The sequence below is a fragment of the Sorghum bicolor genome, chromosome 10 (genome assembly GCF_000003195.3).
Source record: "Sorghum bicolor cultivar BTx623 chromosome 10, Sorghum_bicolor_NCBIv3, whole genome shotgun sequence".
Lineage (NCBI taxonomy): Eukaryota > Viridiplantae > Streptophyta > Magnoliopsida > Poales > Poaceae > Sorghum > Sorghum bicolor.
Window position 1 is genome coordinate 1286123 of NC_012879.2, and position 18388 is coordinate 1304510.

The 18388-nt window shown below is 43.0% G+C and overlaps 1 protein-coding gene across 1 annotated transcript; it reads left to right on the forward strand.

The window, feature by feature from the left end:
- On the forward strand, window positions 7799-10309 carry LOC8068368 (BAG family molecular chaperone regulator 3). Its single transcript, XM_002436339.2, has 4 exons — window positions 7799-8566; window positions 8670-8926; window positions 9113-9259; window positions 9393-10309. Exons 1-4 carry the CDS (start codon window positions 8260-8262, stop codon window positions 9723-9725), a joined length of 1044 nt encoding a protein of 347 aa, XP_002436384.1. The 5' UTR covers window positions 7799-8259; the 3' UTR covers window positions 9726-10309.

Genomic DNA, 18388 nt, shown 5'->3' on the forward strand with positions numbered 1-18388 from the left:
CCGGTAGTGTTCTTTTCTCACTTTGTTGATTCTACAGGAGAAAACCGAGTGCTAGGCACCCAAGGAATCCGAAACATGAAATCTTTATAGCAAAAAAGTATAACTTCTAGAATCTACAATAATTAGAGATACAGATAGACATTATTAAACTCATAACCCTTTGACCAGGTAGACACTAATCCCTAGCTATTTCAAAATGCTAACTGCTTTGTTATTTTAATTAGCCTAACTTCATTCCTAATTAGTGCTCAAACTTTTGTTGCTATAAATTAATACTTTCCATAGATTGTTATTACATACTATAAATCTGTGTATCATATTTATCTTAGTCCAGTTTAAGTGGAAAGTTTCATAGCACAGTCACCGAGAGTGACACATTAGCCTTTGTGTTGGTAACCATGTCGGTGGGTTTCGTCCTGATGAAACCTTCACCTGAGCTGATAAACGCAGAGGATGGTGTGGTTTAGGGGCCTCCTCTACCTATTCTTGTGCGCGTAGGAGCAGGATGGGTACTGCACGCCAGATTTTTTATTCTAGTCCACTAGAAAGAGGGGTGTTTCCCCTTATTACATCCACTTTCATGGGAGGTCAAGAATCTTGAGAGAGATCAAGAGTCAAAGGTACACCTTAGATGCTGGAAGAGCAATCAGTAGAAGCAAAAACTCCTGCATAAATTGCATCATCAAAGGGCCCAAGTGGCAAAACCAACCCTAGCCACACACCACAACATGTCATCAAAAGGCTCAATGAGCTTTGTCATCAGCTCCGGTATCATTGACACCACCTACACAAACCTTACGTCGAGAAGCTTTGCCATCAACTTTGGCGTCACCGACATTGCCTTAACCGCTAATTTGGAGCGGGAAGGCGGACTCACCATCAACATTAGCGTCTTGACCTTCACCTTCGCCATCAATGAAGAGTGATGACAGTCAAAAGCTTTTAATTTGGTTTTGCTTTCGGGTTTCGTTTCCCAATGGAAAAATTTTGCCATCTATGAACGAAGCTGGCCGGCGCTGCCTCCTGAAAAAATAGAAAAGGAGATAGCCCGGCCATGGTTTACGAGTGAGGACCAGCTTGCACAGAACACTAATTGGAGCTAGCGTCGGAAAGTCAGAACCCGGATGATTGGTCCGGAACGAGGCATCTATCCCCAAAGTCAAAACCAACTAGCTACAGTGTGGATCACAGAGGGAGATCGATAATAATGTGCACAAATCAGTACCACCATGGATACATATATACAAGTAGCTGTATCGAGATCCACAATCAACTTGCTCTGCATTGCTTGGGGGGCCTTCTGGGCTTTTGGCTATGCCTGCCTGACAGTACTCCATGCATTCCTCTCTGACCGGGCGTTAGTTAGATCGTTCTGAACATCCACGCGGTCGGTCCCGGTCTAGTTAGTGTCTGAAACTCGTGCTGCGCTGCCTAAACAATTCCAAGCAGCTTCCTTGGTCAGCATATGGCAAGCAATGCAAGCAACTGATGACCAAATATGCTTATATATTATATATACTACTGTATAAAAGTTCATGCAACCACTGGCTCACTAACCTTTACTTTTCACCTGACACCCCAAAAAATAAACCTTAATTACCACTTTTCACCAGTAAGACTTTGACAGTGAAAGCAAGCAAAGTCATGAGAGATTAGGATGGATTATTTGTTTATTATCATATATAGGAAGTGTGGAAGACTATTACTATATTCAGAAGCTGATGTTAGCTTGAGCTTATCAACCAAATCTATCAACTAACAGTATTTTTCTCTCACAACAAAATCAGCCAACGGTCTTGATCCCTCCACGCGCATATATGCATGATCACTTGAGGTACGTATATACAGTAGTAGCCACACTGATGATTGACTGATGACCAAACGAGCTAACAAATGGGAACGAGACAGATCATGCATGCACATGTCTAGCTAGTAGGTTGAACACTAATGAACTGATCCTGCATGCATACATGCATAATCCCGTTCGGTCCATCTCGATCGCCTATTATTAGACTTTATATATAATATTAGGAGTAGTACTACTATATACTATATATCAATAGGGTAGTTGCAGATGGCAATGCATGAACGACGAAGCCGGCCACGAGCTAGGTTAGGTAGCTAGCTCTAGTATATCCATGTTCGAAACTGTGTGAACTAGTTACTACTGGAGTACTACTACAAAAGCAAGAAGGCTGCAATATGGTGCTTCTCGATCGAATTGAAAGAAGGCCGGCTTGCATGTCTATATATTCCATATAGCAACTGCATGGCACTAGGAGTATCATGCATGGCTACAGCCTGTTGATGGAAGAAGATGGAGGGATCGACGTGTCGTCGTCAGATGCTTAATTATGCTGGGCAAAAAAGAAAAGAAAAGAGAGGAGCTGGCGGATTGATATGATGTATGTGTGATAAGAAGGAAGGAGCCGACACTTGTCCGCTTTGCCCTCCTTGGAGAATGGAGATCACTCCGAATTTTATTCGGATCATTAGCAGATGCGAAATGATGTAGGTTCTTCCTCTGGCTCACATTACGGCGTCGGCACTGGACAGCAGACAGGCGAGCTCGGCACGGACTGGAAGCCAGAGATGTTTGCTTCCTGTGCGACCAAGCCTCTGAGACGATTGATCATATCGTCGCCGCCTGCCCCTACACTAGGGAGCTCTGGCACCACATCCTACAAGCTCTTCATCTACAGTTACCTGCAGGAACTGCCTCTTCACTCATCTGGTGGAGGCGCATCCGCGCTTTGGCAAGCGGACAGCGGCGCAAGGGGCTTGACACTCTTTTTGCGCTAGTCTCTTGGCATGTGTGGAAGGAGCGGAACGCCAGGTGTTTTCGAGATGCCTCAGCCACCATCAACGATCTGCTGCAGCTCATCACGATGGAAGCCGATCGTTGGATCAACGCGGGCGCCACCGGCCTTGCAGTCTTAGCTAGGAGTTAACCTTTCCCTCCGTTTTGCGCCACGGTCGTTTTTTGTTTCAATCATATAGCCCAGTTTGAGCAGCCAGCCAGCCGGCCTGGTCAGTCGGTCTTTGTACTTAATTTTATTCCTTCTTAATGGAAATGATGCGTAGATCTCCTGCGTATTCGAGAAAAACGTATACTGTACGTCCCGTCCGGCGATGATATGTGTGGCACACTAGTGGTGTTGTACCATCGTCCTGCGTGCTTGTTGTCTGAAAATACAGTATATATAGACGGGGACTCTGATGGTGTTGGTGTCCCCTTGTGCTTCTATCATCATATCATATCCGTTGCTCGTTGTGCCATGATTCACAATATATGTGACCAGAATTCGAGGAACGGTTAGGAGTTAGGACCTCTTTAAAACGTAGGAATAACTTCATAAGAATTTTATAGAAACCAGTTCGTTAGTTCTGAGGCCTTGTTTAGTTCCAAAAAAATTTGTAAAAATTTTTAGATTTCCCATCACATCGAATCTTACGACACATGCATAGAGTATTAAATATAGATAAAAAATATAACTAACTACACAATTTATATGTAATTTGTGAGACGAATCTTTTAAACCTAGTTAGCCTATAATTAGACAATATTTGTTAAATACAAACGAAAATAATATTGTTTACATTTTGTAAAAACTTTTCAAGTAAACAAGACCTGAGAGGAAAAACAACCTAAAAAACGGGACAATATACTATATATTATTTCTCACGCGTTAAGTTTTGAAGGTCTTTGTTTTGGCACGACACGAGCGAGGTCCTTCATCAACTGCTGCTGGGGCCTGCATGTTGTAGGGTTTGTGCAGGTGCGAGGCTTGCCGCGCCGGGAACAGGAACACGAACACCAACATCAACAGCCACGGCGGCCGGCGGCAGGTAGGTAAGGTTCGTTCCAGCGTCTTTTTCGGCGGCGGTCAACGGCCGACTACTGATCGATGGAAATACAGGCCTTGTTTAGTTTTTTTTTTTTTCAAAATAGATACGGTAATATTTTCGTTTGTATTTGACAAAATTTAATTAATCATATACTTTACAAAATTCGTCTCACAAATTATAAATAAATTATTATTATTATTATTACTATTATTATTACTATTATTATTACTATTATTATTATTTAATTTTTTATGTATGCGTTTTAAAATTTGATGTAACGATGAAACGTGAAATTTTTTGTGATTTTTTTTGAAACTAAATAAGGCCACCGTATGGAATGGAAATGGAAGAGCCGAGAGGAGCATAGAGGGACCAGGGCGGGCGGCGGCCAGCGTGGCATGCACACCCACGTGGACGGTGGGGACCGCCGCGACACTCCTCACTGTCGGTGGAGCGCAGACTGTCAGCCGTGTCACCTTCTGCAAGCGCAACGGATCGTATCATATCATCGCACAATAATACCACTGCTCTCAGATTCTCGATGCATGGCCACCGTTTTTTTTACCCAAACTTTGGACTTGTTTATTCATCTCAAAAATAATTTTTTTAAGATTCCCATTACTACGAATCTTACGGCATATGTGTAAGATATTAAATATAAATAAAAATATAAACTAATTGTACAATTTACCTATAAATCATGAGATTGATCTTTTAAATCTAATTAGTCTATGACTAGATAATAATTATTCAATAAAAATAAAAATGCTCAGCATTTAAAATAAAAATTTTTCGAAACTAAAGTTTAGTGCCACGGCGTTAGTCACATGGTGTGCGGAACTCCTGCGCACACTCCACCTTGGAACAAAACAGAGAGTTATATAACTTCACCTTTTTTACTCAAACAAAATGCCTAGAGCTAGGCTGTGTTTACTTTTTAAGGGGAAAAAAATTCGCAATACTGTAGCACTTTTGTTTGTTTGTGGTAATTATTGTCCAACTATGACTAAAACTAGACTCAAAAGATTCGTCTCATAAATTCCGACCAAACTGTGCAATTAGTTTTTATTTTCGTCTGTATTTAATACTCCATGCATGCATCTAAAGATTTGATCTGATAGAAAATCTTAAAAAAATTAATTTTGAGGTGGAAATAAACAAGGCCCTAGAATAGTTCGGTTAAAAAAGATAAAACAAAGCTAAAAACATAAAGCGGAGCAGTCTAAAATACTTCTTACTACTATTTATTCATCATCTACTGTACGTGAATGCAATACTATTAGCTTAGGGCCTTGTTTAGTTCCCTAAAAATTTTGCAAAATTTTTCAGATTTCTTGTCACATCGAATCTTTAGACGTATGCATTGAGTATTAAATATAGATGAAAATAAAAACTAATTGTACAGTTTGGTCGGAATTGACGAGATGAATCTTTTGAGCCTAGTTAGTCTATAATTAGACAATATTTATCAAATACAAACGAAAGTGCTATTATTCCTATTTTGCAAAAAAAATTTGGAAGTAAACAAGGCCCGTCTAGTTTGGATCCTCTAGTTTCTACTAGTTTTTTAAGAATCTTGCTTTGGGGAACAGTGAAAACAATATTAGTATCTCTCATAACTAGATAAGTACCGTTAGATTTATCATTAAGTATATATTTGAAATATATCTATTTAGAGTCTTAATGTTAATGTTATTTCTTCATAAAACTTTGTTAATTTTAAAATAACTTGGTACTAACTAAATCTATAACACTCTCCATATCTGTAAAGAAAATCGTTTTGGATAAAATTTAGATCAAACATTGATAATATAGATCATGAGTAACTTTTAAGCCGTTGACTTTAGAAATGTGAAAACTATATAAATAGATTTGTCTTAAAAAGTATATTTATAAAAAACATATATACACTATTTTTGATAAATATTTTTATAAAAATAAGAAGTCAAAATTAGGCTTTTGAGATTGTATCTTCGTCCTAAATATCTTTCTTTACTGTTATGGAGGGAGTACAATAGATTGTCACTGACTCACTGATGGGCCAATGTACACATAATTGCGTCCTTCCATGATTGGAGATTGACCCGGACGCTGTGCTAGCTAGCTCCGCCGTCTGATTAGATCACACTGTTCGCTCCTCCACCGTGCACCCACTGCATGTTTGGCCGGTTGGCCCCTTGTATTAATTCCCATGGACATCCTCCTCACACCCATGCATCACAATTCATTTATTTCTGCCTTTTTTTTTCCTTTTCTTTTTCTCGTAAAAACACCGACGACGACGATTTCTCGTGTACCTAATCGTACCAGCATGAACATTCCGATCCGATCACGTCCAGACGCAGATTGCAGTGTTGCACACTTGCTAACATAATTTTTGCCGCTTCAATTCGCCGTCTCTGTTAGGGGCGAAGCTAGAGCAAACCGGTGGATCGTACTCTTCTGTTAGCCCAGTCTCAATACACAGTTTCATGACACAGTTACCAAAACTATAAACTAGATAACCGAGCCACATGAGTTTTATGGGGATGAAACTCCTCTCTCATACGATGAAACTCCTTCATTTAATAATCCTACCAAGTCACCAATTTTGCTTATGTGGCAACCTATTTAATGTGCATGACACTTTCATAAAACATGCATTGAGACTGACCTAGTAGAATAGAATGCAAGGGTTTCATACCGGACTTCTATTGTACTCCGTATTTCAGATGACTGATCTCTTTGTTATTGTTCAGGCAACATTACTGTTTGGCTATAGAATGAAAAAAATGAACTATCTCTTCTTACTTGTCCTTTTAATCGTACTAGCTGGTTGTGCATGAAAATTTAGACAGCTAAGATAAAAGCAGCTCCTTTTACAATTACACTATGGTAATGTAATTCCTTGTCCATGAACCTGATGAAATGAAGGACGATACTACAGCATCATTATGTCACAGCTTGAAAACCGTTTGCTCTTGCATGCCTCAAAACTACAGTATCATCCGACCCGACAGATAAAGCCCGCGTATTAACACCGCAGGTTTAGTTTGTTCAGGCTTCAGATCGTTCAGTAGTTGGATCGGAGCTAACTAACTAATAACTAACCCAAATCATGCCTCCTCCGGTCCATCGCTAATAATGCTCTTGCTCCTCTTCCTCCCTGATCACACACTTTCTCCGCGATGATTCCTCATTCATTCCATGCACCACCAGCTGAATCTCTGCATGTGCTGAACGAACTACCAGTACCCAGCCAGCTAGCTGCATTGCTGAATTGCTGGAATTTGCTGATGCAGTGGTAGTTCTACTCTAGCTCAGCAGGAGTGAGTGACGACTGACGGACACGGTTTCTTCAAATTTGCTCACGGACACGGTTGTTTCTGCTTGTCGCAAACGCAAAATCCCTTGTAAAATTGTGGTAGGCTGGTACGATCGACGGTTGAGACGTCGTCGGTGTCTGACAGGCACCGCCCATCGCGATTAACGTCAAAGCACAGGCAAAAGCGCATGATTACGAGACGCCGCTCTCTCCGAGCCGACACTGCGCGATTCCAACGTCCAACCAAACCGAAAGAATCGGGCGTCATCGATCAGGATTCTTCTACTATTTTCTCCTTTATTACATTATCAAACAAAAACTGCGAATAAATCTACCATTAAATAAATAAATCCAGGCAGGTACACTAGCTAGCGTGGAGACAAGCAGGAAGCAGCACCGAAATGATGTTTCAGCAAGATCAATCTGTTAAGTTTTTGCATTTGCAGGTAGCAAGAGCATTAACGATAAATAAACAAACGAAATGGTTTCAGATGGCGCCATCAGCATCATCTAGCTAAGCAAGCAAGCAATCAGCTACAGACCTACTATACAGTGAGCCATTTCGTCGTTTCTTTCTGCTGCCCGAATTAAAAAAGGTTGCGATCGATCGAGCCAAAGCTCTGAAAGTTAATTAATCAATTCAATTTAGCCGGAATTATGTATGAGAAGTGGGGGCTTGCGATTTTAAATCGTCTTCCTCCTCTGGACTGGAGTACCGGACCTGATGACCGACGATGGTAATGGCAATGTAGTATGCGGTCGCGGGCGGCCATGTGGGCAGTGGCCGCCGCTGCCGGTATTCTATTTGGCGTATATATTCCCCCTGTCCATGCGGTGGTTCCCGCATCCACCTCGCCATTATTTTCTTCTCCTCCTCTTCGCTGTCCATCCATCCATCCGTCCGTCGGTCCTCTTCTTGGCTTCTCCCTCCGATCCCCGCTGCCCGCCCCACCTGCCTTCATATTCGCCGCCCGGCCGACAAACAAGCTTCGGGCTAGCTAGCTAGGTGTGCTTTCTTTCGCGCCATTGCCTCGATCGGCGGCGGCGGCGGCGGCGGCGGCGGCGCCCAGGTTTTGAGGAGTCGAGCAGGGGAGAAGGCAGGAAGTATGCTGGGAGCGAGCCCCAAGAGCAGGAAGGGCGCGGCGGTGAAGCTGGGGTCGATGAAGGAAGTGCCGGCGCCGGCGGTGGCGGTGGCCGCAGCCGGTGGAGGAGGGAACGGCGGGAAGGTGCCGGCGGAGGAGGTGTGGGAGGTGCGTCCGGGCGGGATGCTGGTGCAGAAGAGGGGCGGCATCGGCGGCGGGGCGGGCGACGACGAGCCGTCGCCCAACGTGAAGCCGGTGCCCACCATCCGGGTCAAGGTGAAGCACGCCGGCGTCACGCACGAGATCTACATCAGCTCCGAGGCCTCCTTCGGTCAGTCAGTCAGTCTATCCGCTCCGCTCGTTTCTCTTGTCCGTTTCCGCGCCGGCCAGGCCAACCACCTGACGAAGCTCCTCCGGCGGCTTGCGGTGTGCAGGGGAGCTGAAGAAGCTGGTGGCCGCCAAGACGGGGCTGCACCCGGACGACCAGAAGGTGCTGTACAAGGACAAGGAGCGCGACTCCAAGGCGTTCCTGGACATGGCCGGCGTCAAGGACCGCTCCAAGGTGGTGGTGGTGGAGGACCCCGAGGCCCGCGCGCGCCGCCTCATCGAGGAGCGCCGCAACGGACACCTCGAGAAGGCCGCCAGGGCCGTCGCCGCCGTCACCGCCGAGGTCGACAAGCTCGCCCCCAAGGTACTTACAGTACATTTTAGCCATCCATCTCCATCTACCCATATCCATCCATCCATCCCAAGATTGCATCTTTTTCCGAGCCCGATATCGAGAGCAGAACAGGGGAGGGACTAGACTAGGGGAGTTGACCAACCAAACAAGCAGTCGGTGCTGCTCGCCTCTGAATAAATCTGATTGGCTTGGCAGGTGGCGGCGCTGGACGCGTCGGTGCGCAAGGGGGAGAAGGTCGCGGAGAACGACGTGGTGCAGGTGACGGAGCTGCTCATGAACGAGCTGCTCAAGCTCGACGCCGTGGTCGCCGACGGCGACGTCAAGGCGCAGAGGCGGATGCAGGTGAGTGAGATAGTAGCGGGTTGCAGTAGAGCATCAATTCGATTCATTCGCCTCCCCACCCCCACGCCGTTGATTTCCAATGCCGCGGCTGTCTCGACTGAATTCGAATCGATTCCGGCCTTCGCCGTCGCAGGTGAAGCGCGTCCAGAAGTACGTGGAGACGCTGGACGCGGTGGCAGCCAAGAACGCCGCCATCATCCGCAAGTCCAGCGAGAAGGCCGCCGCCAAGCCAGCACCACCGCCGCCGCAGCAGTATCATCAGCCAAGGCACCAGCCGCCGCCGCAGCAGCAGCAGCAGCAACCGAGGCATCAGCACCACCAGCAGCAGCAGGGGCCGACGCGGTGGGAGATGTTCGACCTGCTGTCGTCGCTGCCATCCACGTCCTCGGCCTCGTCAACGACCACCGTGAGCTCCACGGCGTCCTCCGGCGCGCCGCCGACGAACCGCCTGGACTGGATGCTCTGACTCTGAGTGCAACCCGTCACCGGCCACCGGCCACCACCAGCGCAAAAGCAGCAGCGAGTCCGATGTGGGGGGAAAGCGAGAGGGCGAGTGCAGATGCGATGCTTGTGTGCCAAGAATTGCACCCTCTGCCTGCCCACCCTGCCCGGCAGAAATCTGGTAGCTCTCCTGATGAGGCCATGATTGGATTTGGGCAGGCAGGCAGGCAGGGCTACGCTAGCTTTGATCACACAACTGCATTGCGCTGCATGGTACCGTACCAGCCAATTCTAGTTCATCAATCAATCATTCATGTGAGAGTAATTTTTTTTTTTTCTTCTTCTTCTTCTGTTCTTCTTGTTGCTGTTCATGAAACGTTTGAGATTCTTTTGTGTGCATACTATTCAGATAGAGAAAGATAAAGAGAGAATGAGAGAGTTGGTTAGGGCAAGTGAAATGTATTCAGATTGGGAATAATAAGCTAGTTGTTGAGTCAAAAAAAAAAAGGATTGTCGTCGTCCATGTCCAACTGCAGTTGTCGTTGGTGTCTACTCTGAACTCTGAAGAAAGGAACAAAGCAAGAAATGTAGCCATGCCTACCTACACTACACACATTACATACATGGATTACACTGTTGTTTGAGAGTGATGAGAGATCGATCGAGAGGGCACTTGGTCGGTTGCCTGTCACTCCTCACTGCTGTGCTGTGGTGGATGCAGATGCAGAGAGTTTTGTTTCCCCCCCCCCCCCCCCCCCCCCCCCTTATTCTCTCCTGTATAATGTAGCAATCAGGCAATAAAACAAAAACGTTTTAAATTTCCTGTTGCTATTGCTGAGTTAGTTGGCGCCTATCTGTCAGAGATGATGAACAGTGGCCTTGGGTTGGTGCGCTGTTGAATTCTTTATTGCGACCACATTTTAGTAGGTGCCCCATTTGCATCCATCCACGATTCCAATTCCCAGCTTGGTTTTGCTTGCTCACTTGATAAAAGCAAAGAAACCCAAGCAGAGATGGAGGAAGACGACGACGATGACTTGCCCAACTAACAACAGTGCAAGTGTGCAACTTGGTCTGCTGATTGATCAGTTGATTAATTGGGAGATTAGCAGGAGCCCGTTGCCGTTGCAGAGGCTGCTGCCAGTGTCGTGTGCTGTCAGCTGTGTGTGTGTGTGTGTGCAGCAAGCGTATTATTTCCGGTAGTTGAGCAGTGGGGGATCATGCGTGGGAGCCGATGCCCAATTGTGACATGTGAGATGCGAGATGCCCGGAGCTTCATTCTCGCGTTGCTGCTGGCAGGAGAGGGGGATGCCTCCCGACCTACTGATGCCTGTCACACATGATTCGATTTGTTTAGATGCATCTCCTAATAAAAATGCCACCAATTAGAGAAAGGCACTGGTCCATCAACCTGCATATATAGGGTAGTGATTTTGAAAGATGAAGGTTTTACAAGTTCTAGATAAAAAGGATAAATTTGGGGCGCAGACCTAATCAAAACTTGTTTATCTTTTGTTACGGACCTCCTAATTAATGCCTCTCAGTCTGTCGCCTATATATGATTCGGTTGTTTAGATACGTCTCAAAAAACAATTTGACACGAATTAGAGGCAGACACTGGTCCATCGTCAACCTGTGGGAAGGGTAGTGATTTTGATATGATATAGAACTGTTACAAGACTTTGGATAAAAAAACAAATTTGAGCGCAGACCTAACCAAAAGTATTTTCTATCTTTCGTTCTTTTTATTCGTGTTGTAGCGCAATACTCGTGGCACTTTGTACGCTTTTATATGATCGTGAGTTACCTGTTGCTTTATTTAGACCGTTTTATTATTATATATATAGTTTTCCTGCTTTGCGTAGCACCCATCGGTGCCTTCTGCCTTGTTTGTGTCTTAGATGATTTGTGTCTTAGATGATGTAGGTTTGGCTGTGTCTTCGGCATAGAAAATGGTATGCTAATGACTTCATACATGTCTTTATATTATGATGAAAAGCATCGTACATGTATATGTTTTTAGGCTTTTTTTTAATTATTTTGTAACGGCATGTGCGAGTAATACAGATAAAGCAACACACTCTCTCCATTCATCAGAACTATATAAGTTGTTGTTTTCTAGGTATATAGTAGTTTTTACTATATTTCATTTTTAACGAAAGGCAAAAGACAGTGCCAAATTAAATTCTATTTATAAAAGAAGAGTTACTTGGTTTGCTAATCTGAATTCTGAAAAGATTAGAAATCAGTCAAGCCAAAAAAAGGTGAAAATTTACTCTTTGCAAAGGAGTGGTGCAAGGCACCCACCTGTGCCATGAACCAAGCTTCTGCCTCGCTCTCCCAGTGTTTACAAGTGAAATGGTGGAAGCTTCCCCGTGCCTAAATACTCTTGCATTCGTCTCATTCCACGATTCCCACACAACAAGCAGGATTAGAGAACGAATTCCTTTCTTTGGGATCACAGAGTTTTTTTTGTCAACAATGTCCAACATATATTATATTCAAGCATAGTGTTAGTGGGAGACCAAGGGTTTGGGCGTACTTGTGGCCAAATGCTCCATTCCACAACCATCAACCAAATGTGTAGAAACCCTTGGATGACCTATAATTTGGAATGGATGGAGTATGAGCTATCTAGGCTACTTTTATGGCTAAAGAGGTGGGAAATTTAGGTCCACTCTAAAAGGCTTGCTTTAGAGTTATTTTCCATAAGACCACAAGTAATACAATGAGTAATTTAGCTGAAGGTTTACATTTTGGGTTATTTCTAATAATAGCACATCAGAGATATTATTCTTGAATGTCGATGATGGTTAGAGTACATCGATCACAAGGCTAGATGTTTATGTTTTGTTCCCCATGACTCGTAGAATCTTTCGCCTTGGCATGTGTCAACACGAGGATCAACATATATAAAATGCTAAAAGGGAAAAAGAAAACAATCTCTTTCAGTAATCATAAGATAGATGGGTAGTTCGGTTGGTTTAAGAAAAACATATTTTTTTAAAAAACGAGTGATGGCTCTGTATCTCTTTCTTTGGCAGCTATGACGCGTAGAGCAGAGACACAAAAGTGGCATGGAGAGAAGAGAGGAGAGGCTTAGGAGAGAGGTTTCTTTCTTTCGCGAGCTCGTGGAAGTCATGGCCGTCCTTTTTTTTTGTGACGGATTATGCAACAGGACAAGTGCTTCACACATGACCAAAGAAGGAAAAAAAAAAGACAAAAAGAAGTCATAAAGACACTTGGAGCTGACGCGTACATCCTTTGTGTGTGTTTTTTTGTTAAGCATATTGTGGGGAGTCCAACGCGTGACGAGAACAAGACAGCCATGATAGTTATGTGGCTATTGGTTGCGTAGTCGTGGTCTCGTCTGCGACGGCGATCGCCAGCCCGCCGTGGCGGAGAAAGAGAGGGCAAGAGTGCAATGCCACGGCCGATAATGCAAGCATCCTGACTTGGTAGAGCTCCAAATGCATCGGTTTGGTAGAGCTTTTTCTTCTCTAGATTCTATGTGAATGTTGATTCTTTGTGAGAAGTGTTTCTCTTATTGAAATTGATTCTCTAGGATAAACTCTATGTATACAAGGGAAGAAAAGTTACCTCTTTCTAGCTCACGGTCCCTAGTTCGTTTCAAAGAATCATTTCACAGAATCAGTAAAAACAAAAATGAATTCTTAGAGGTAAAAAAAAAAAACTGTTCGACGGCAGAGTTTCTCCAAATAAATAAGTCACGAAATAGAGGCAGGCAATGGTGGTCCATCACCCTGTGCAGAGGGTAGTGATTTTGATATATAAAACTGTTAGAAGTCTTTTGATTAAAAAAAACAAACTTGGGCGTAGAGCCGCAGACCTAATAAAGAATCTTTTATCTTTTGTTTTTTTTCAGTCGTGTTGTAACGCAATACTCGTGGCACTTTGTACGCTTTTATATGATCGAAGGTTACGTGTTGCTTTATTTAGACCGTTTGATTTGATTATAGTTTTCCTGCTTTGCATAACGTAGCACCTCCATCGGTGCCTTGTGCCTTAGATGTATGTTTGGCTGTGTCTTGGGCATAGAAAACGATCTGATAATGACTTCATACGTGTCTTTTATTATGAAGAGGCGTTGTACATGTATAGGTTTTCAGATACTTTTTTATTATTTATTTTGTAATAGCATGTGCGAGTAATTGAGATAAAACAACCTACTCTCTATTCTAAACTATAAGTTAATTGGCTTGTCTAGATACATAGATGTTATTATGTATATCTAGATACAAAACAAAAACGATGCAACTAGAAAACCTAGGATAACTTCTTATAACTCGGAACAAAGCGAGTATGAGTTATTTATAAGCTATTATACTTTTTTTTTTTGAGACCGAGACTTCACCCGTTTTTAATTAGGAGGAAAAAACAAAGATACAAAATCAGCAGCTCGTCGCCGGTCGCGCGTGACCAACAACAAGCTAACCGCAGTGAAACCCAAGGTCTAAAAACAATAAAATGATTACATATGAAACAGATGCGGTGACCAAACTTCTAACAAAGCCGACACTGGCATGAATCTGCCCAGTACCCAATCTGACCCCTCCTTGCACAATAGATTGCAACGAGGATGAAGATCGATCAAAGACCCTACAGTTTCTCTCCTTCTACACCACCCAAGAGATGAGAAGGAGTAGCAAATCGAAGATTGGCCTGGATGTGATGTCCAGACACACTAATGGCGATCGAGCCACCACGAGGCAAAGATCCTCTTCTGCATCCGGGACAAGCGACAATAGCTGCAATGGGCAAAGCAACGCGAACCAAACCTGTCTGGTGAAAACGCACTCCAAAAACAAATGACTCACTGATTACGGTGCCTGGTCACATAGAGCACAAGCATCGCTATCTTGGAGACTATGTCATGGCCTTCTTCCCGAGGTTCATAGGCGACGATGTAAAGCGAAACAGTTTCACCCAAGGTCTATATCTTCATAGGGACAACGGTTGGAAATTAACCTAGATCCATACTAATTAAAGGGTTGCTCTAGAGTACTTTTCATAACAAATATGTGTTATAATTTAGCCGATGTTTTGGAATTGTAGTTAATTACTTTTAATAGTTTTTTTTTTGCGAGGAAAGTCCATACACACCTAGCTAGGTGAGTAATTGAGATGGGGATTTATGAGTGATCATTTGTTTGATTTTTTTTTTGGTTAATGCTGCAAGGAGAGTCTATTATTGTCGAACGCCGATGGTGACTAGATATCGAGTACACCGAACAATACGCAGGCTCGGCATGCAGCGACATATGTCGGTGCAGAGCGGAGAGACGACAAGAGTGACGTATAGCTAGAGAGAAGGCACAACTTAACTTAAGGCAGGAGGAGGGTTTAGTTAGGAGAGAGGTTTCTTTCGCGGGTTCGTGCGCGGTCGTCATGGAACGTGTGGAAGTCGTGGGCGTGGCTGCTGAAGTTTTTTTTTTTAAAAAAAAAACGATCGAGTCATGCACAGCACAAGACACAGGTGCTTTCGATCGGTTGCACACGGCCCACTGCATACCTCCGCCCGTTATCTTGTGTGGCAGTGTGAGTAGCCATTACCATTACCAAAACTCTGAAACTGCCTCATTCATTCATCTGTACGTACCTGAATGAGGAGTCGTCCTCTGATCTGACTTCATAAAACAGCGCCAAGACCTTTGTAAATTGTAATCTCCACGGTGATCTCCAGCTAGCTATATGGCCTCCAAATAATCAATCAACTTGGGAACATCCAATTGCACGCACGCGAGCTAGCCTTTTTAGTTATGCCCATGTCAGCTGGGACCCACAAAAGCGCTTTCTTCTAGGTTTATGCAACCGGCCGGGACACATCTATCTATCCGTATGAGCCACAGCTATGCTACGGGGCGCAACCAAATTCACACCCGAGAAGAGGACCAACCAGCCCGGGGTGCTGTTCCTCGATTTTTCATTAATTACTCTTCATTTTCGTGTCCACGTCGGTCCCGAGGTTTATGCAATGATCGTGACATTTGCCTTACAGCAAGTATAAATATCAGGTTGTAAGCCGGCTAAATGTTAAGACAGGAAAAGAAAAGAGAGTAGAAGCGGATTGTAAACTTACAGTCAGCTTAGACATGAGAACCAATAAAGTTTGTAAAAGAGATAAGTAGATCATGTATTAATAGTGATGAGCTAACCACTATATGTGGCAGAACCTCCTGAATTAAGTGGCCCACATGCACCCATCGTTGTCTCAAAGACTTCTGATCGGCGTGCACGAGTTCCAAATGACTCAACAAGTCTGTCGGGTGTCCTCGGGAAACCCGAATCATCCACGTTTTTAACTCATACAGGATCAACATGGAGTTACCACAACATTACAACATTTGTTACAAAAATAACTTACATCAGAGTGCCGAAGATTTATAACTTAATTTACAACATATGATGGAGTATAAACAACTAAATTTTCAAAAGATGTGTAGAGTAGCGGAAGCATCCTAGGTGAAGCTTCTAAGATAGAAGAGGTGGATAAATCATGTCGCGCCCACCGACATGACCTCCATTAGCAGTCTAATTCAGCACCTGCAACAGGGGTTATAAAACCCTGAGTACAAAAGTACTCAACAAGACTTAACCGACTAGAAAAGAGGTGAAGACTCAGGTATGCAGGTTATAGGGATTCAAGGTAAAGCTTTAGCAAGATCAAAGCATTTCTTTTGCATAAAAGCTTACTAAGAGTAAAACCTACTTTCAAGTTTTAACTCAAGATCATTATTTATGACTAACCACAATTATTATCAAACTTTCATAAGCATACCACATCTTTATTATACCAAAGGTTCATTTATTACTACGATGATGGTGTGAGGATTGAGGCTCCATGTCCGAGGAAACACGGCGATTCGAATCGATTAAACCCAGCTGGGGATTCAGTACCACACGACATATGTAGAACTTAATCTTACATATGTCAACCTGTTTCTATAGATCCTCCCATACAAGAACGGGTCCAGCGTCACCCGAGAGTACAGTACACCACCATCCTACAGCCAATCTAGATGTTTCTCGGTCATCTCAGATCCGTAAGGTGGGTACACGCTACTCTCGCCATCTCTCCACTCCCAGTACGCGGTTGGCCGTTCTCAAGTATCGGAATAGCTATAGGTAAGGCTTACCACCGCATGTGGGCTGTACTCAAAGGTCTCAATCACAACAGGCCAACAACGGAACGGTCCTTAATCGACACAGTTGGAGACACTACTTTAAGACTCCATTCTTAAAGCAAGTCCACCGACCGGTCTCAAGTTGAAACATTATTAACCATAAAAGTATTCCACAACAACCCTTCAAACTTTCTCATTTGAAAACCTATCTAATAAGCAGGGCTAAGCATACTAAGTATTTTCATAAAACAAGTATCAAGTTTAATATGAAAATCATCAAGGTGGATAATGCAGCAAATAGGATTCACTCAACTCTTATTCACCTAATGCATCATATTAACTCAAGTGATATAAATAACTTTATGAAAATACAAGGATAGGGTTTAATGTCCGGGGCTTGCCTTGGTGGGAAGGGAAGTCCGACAACTCAGAAAAACCAGGAAAAACAGATGGATCCACAAACTCGGAAGCAACCCACTGAGGATCAGATTCCTCCGGAGCGTAGTCTACACGTAGAAGTGCATATGCATGATTAATGAGATGTTCATGACATGATAAAGACAGGTTACAAGTTCTTAGATGATAACAACAAACATAACTACCTCGAGTATAACTTACCTTCACGGTATAGAAACAAACTAACTTAGTTATCAAAATATAGATTACTACTAAGCAAATTTTATCATTTTCATGAAGCAAGGTTGTATAGATCTCATGCCAAGTAACCACTAGTTGTCAATCAATCCCAAAGATCAATCAAAACCTAAAATGATTAGGCTTTCTATTTATCTTAATCAATTCTTAATTAAATATTAAAGGCAGTAATTAAGTATTAACATCAAACAATAATTAAGTGCCAAAGGTCATTGAAAGATAATGACCTCAGGTCATCATGCAATCCCAAAAGCACTCAAATTCTAATTTGGAAATTAAGCAACTCATTATTTAAGTAAAGGCTAGCTAAAAACAAACAATTCTATTTGCACACATAACCAGGACAGCAGCATATACACAACTTCATTCAACCATAATTAGAGATCCAAACATCCAATAAAGGTGATATTAGACTTTTTGGAAAGCTTAGATAATTTTCTACAACTTTGTTATTATCTTCGAGAACTGATTTAAAAGATAAAATAGCCAAACAGCATGAATAAACAATTCTGTCCAAACTTTGGACAGAATCAGACATTAAGCTTTATACCTCTATAACCAGAGTTCTAGATCACCAAACGTTATGATCCATAACATTTTGGAAAGCTTATGAAAATTATTACAATTTATCTTTCATCATCAAATCATGATTCACAAGTTTAGTAGGTCGAAATTGCACAACTACAGAAACTGGTCCAGAATTTGACAGAGAGTAACCATTTCTGAAACTTAAATTTAAACAGGCATAACTCAGAAACTATAGGGCCAAATGCCACCAAAATTTAACACCAGGTAGATACATGAATTATATATAACTTTGTTATAGACAAGTTTCATATCCAACATCATTTACCTAGAGAAATTCATAATGTTCCAGAAACTATCTAGA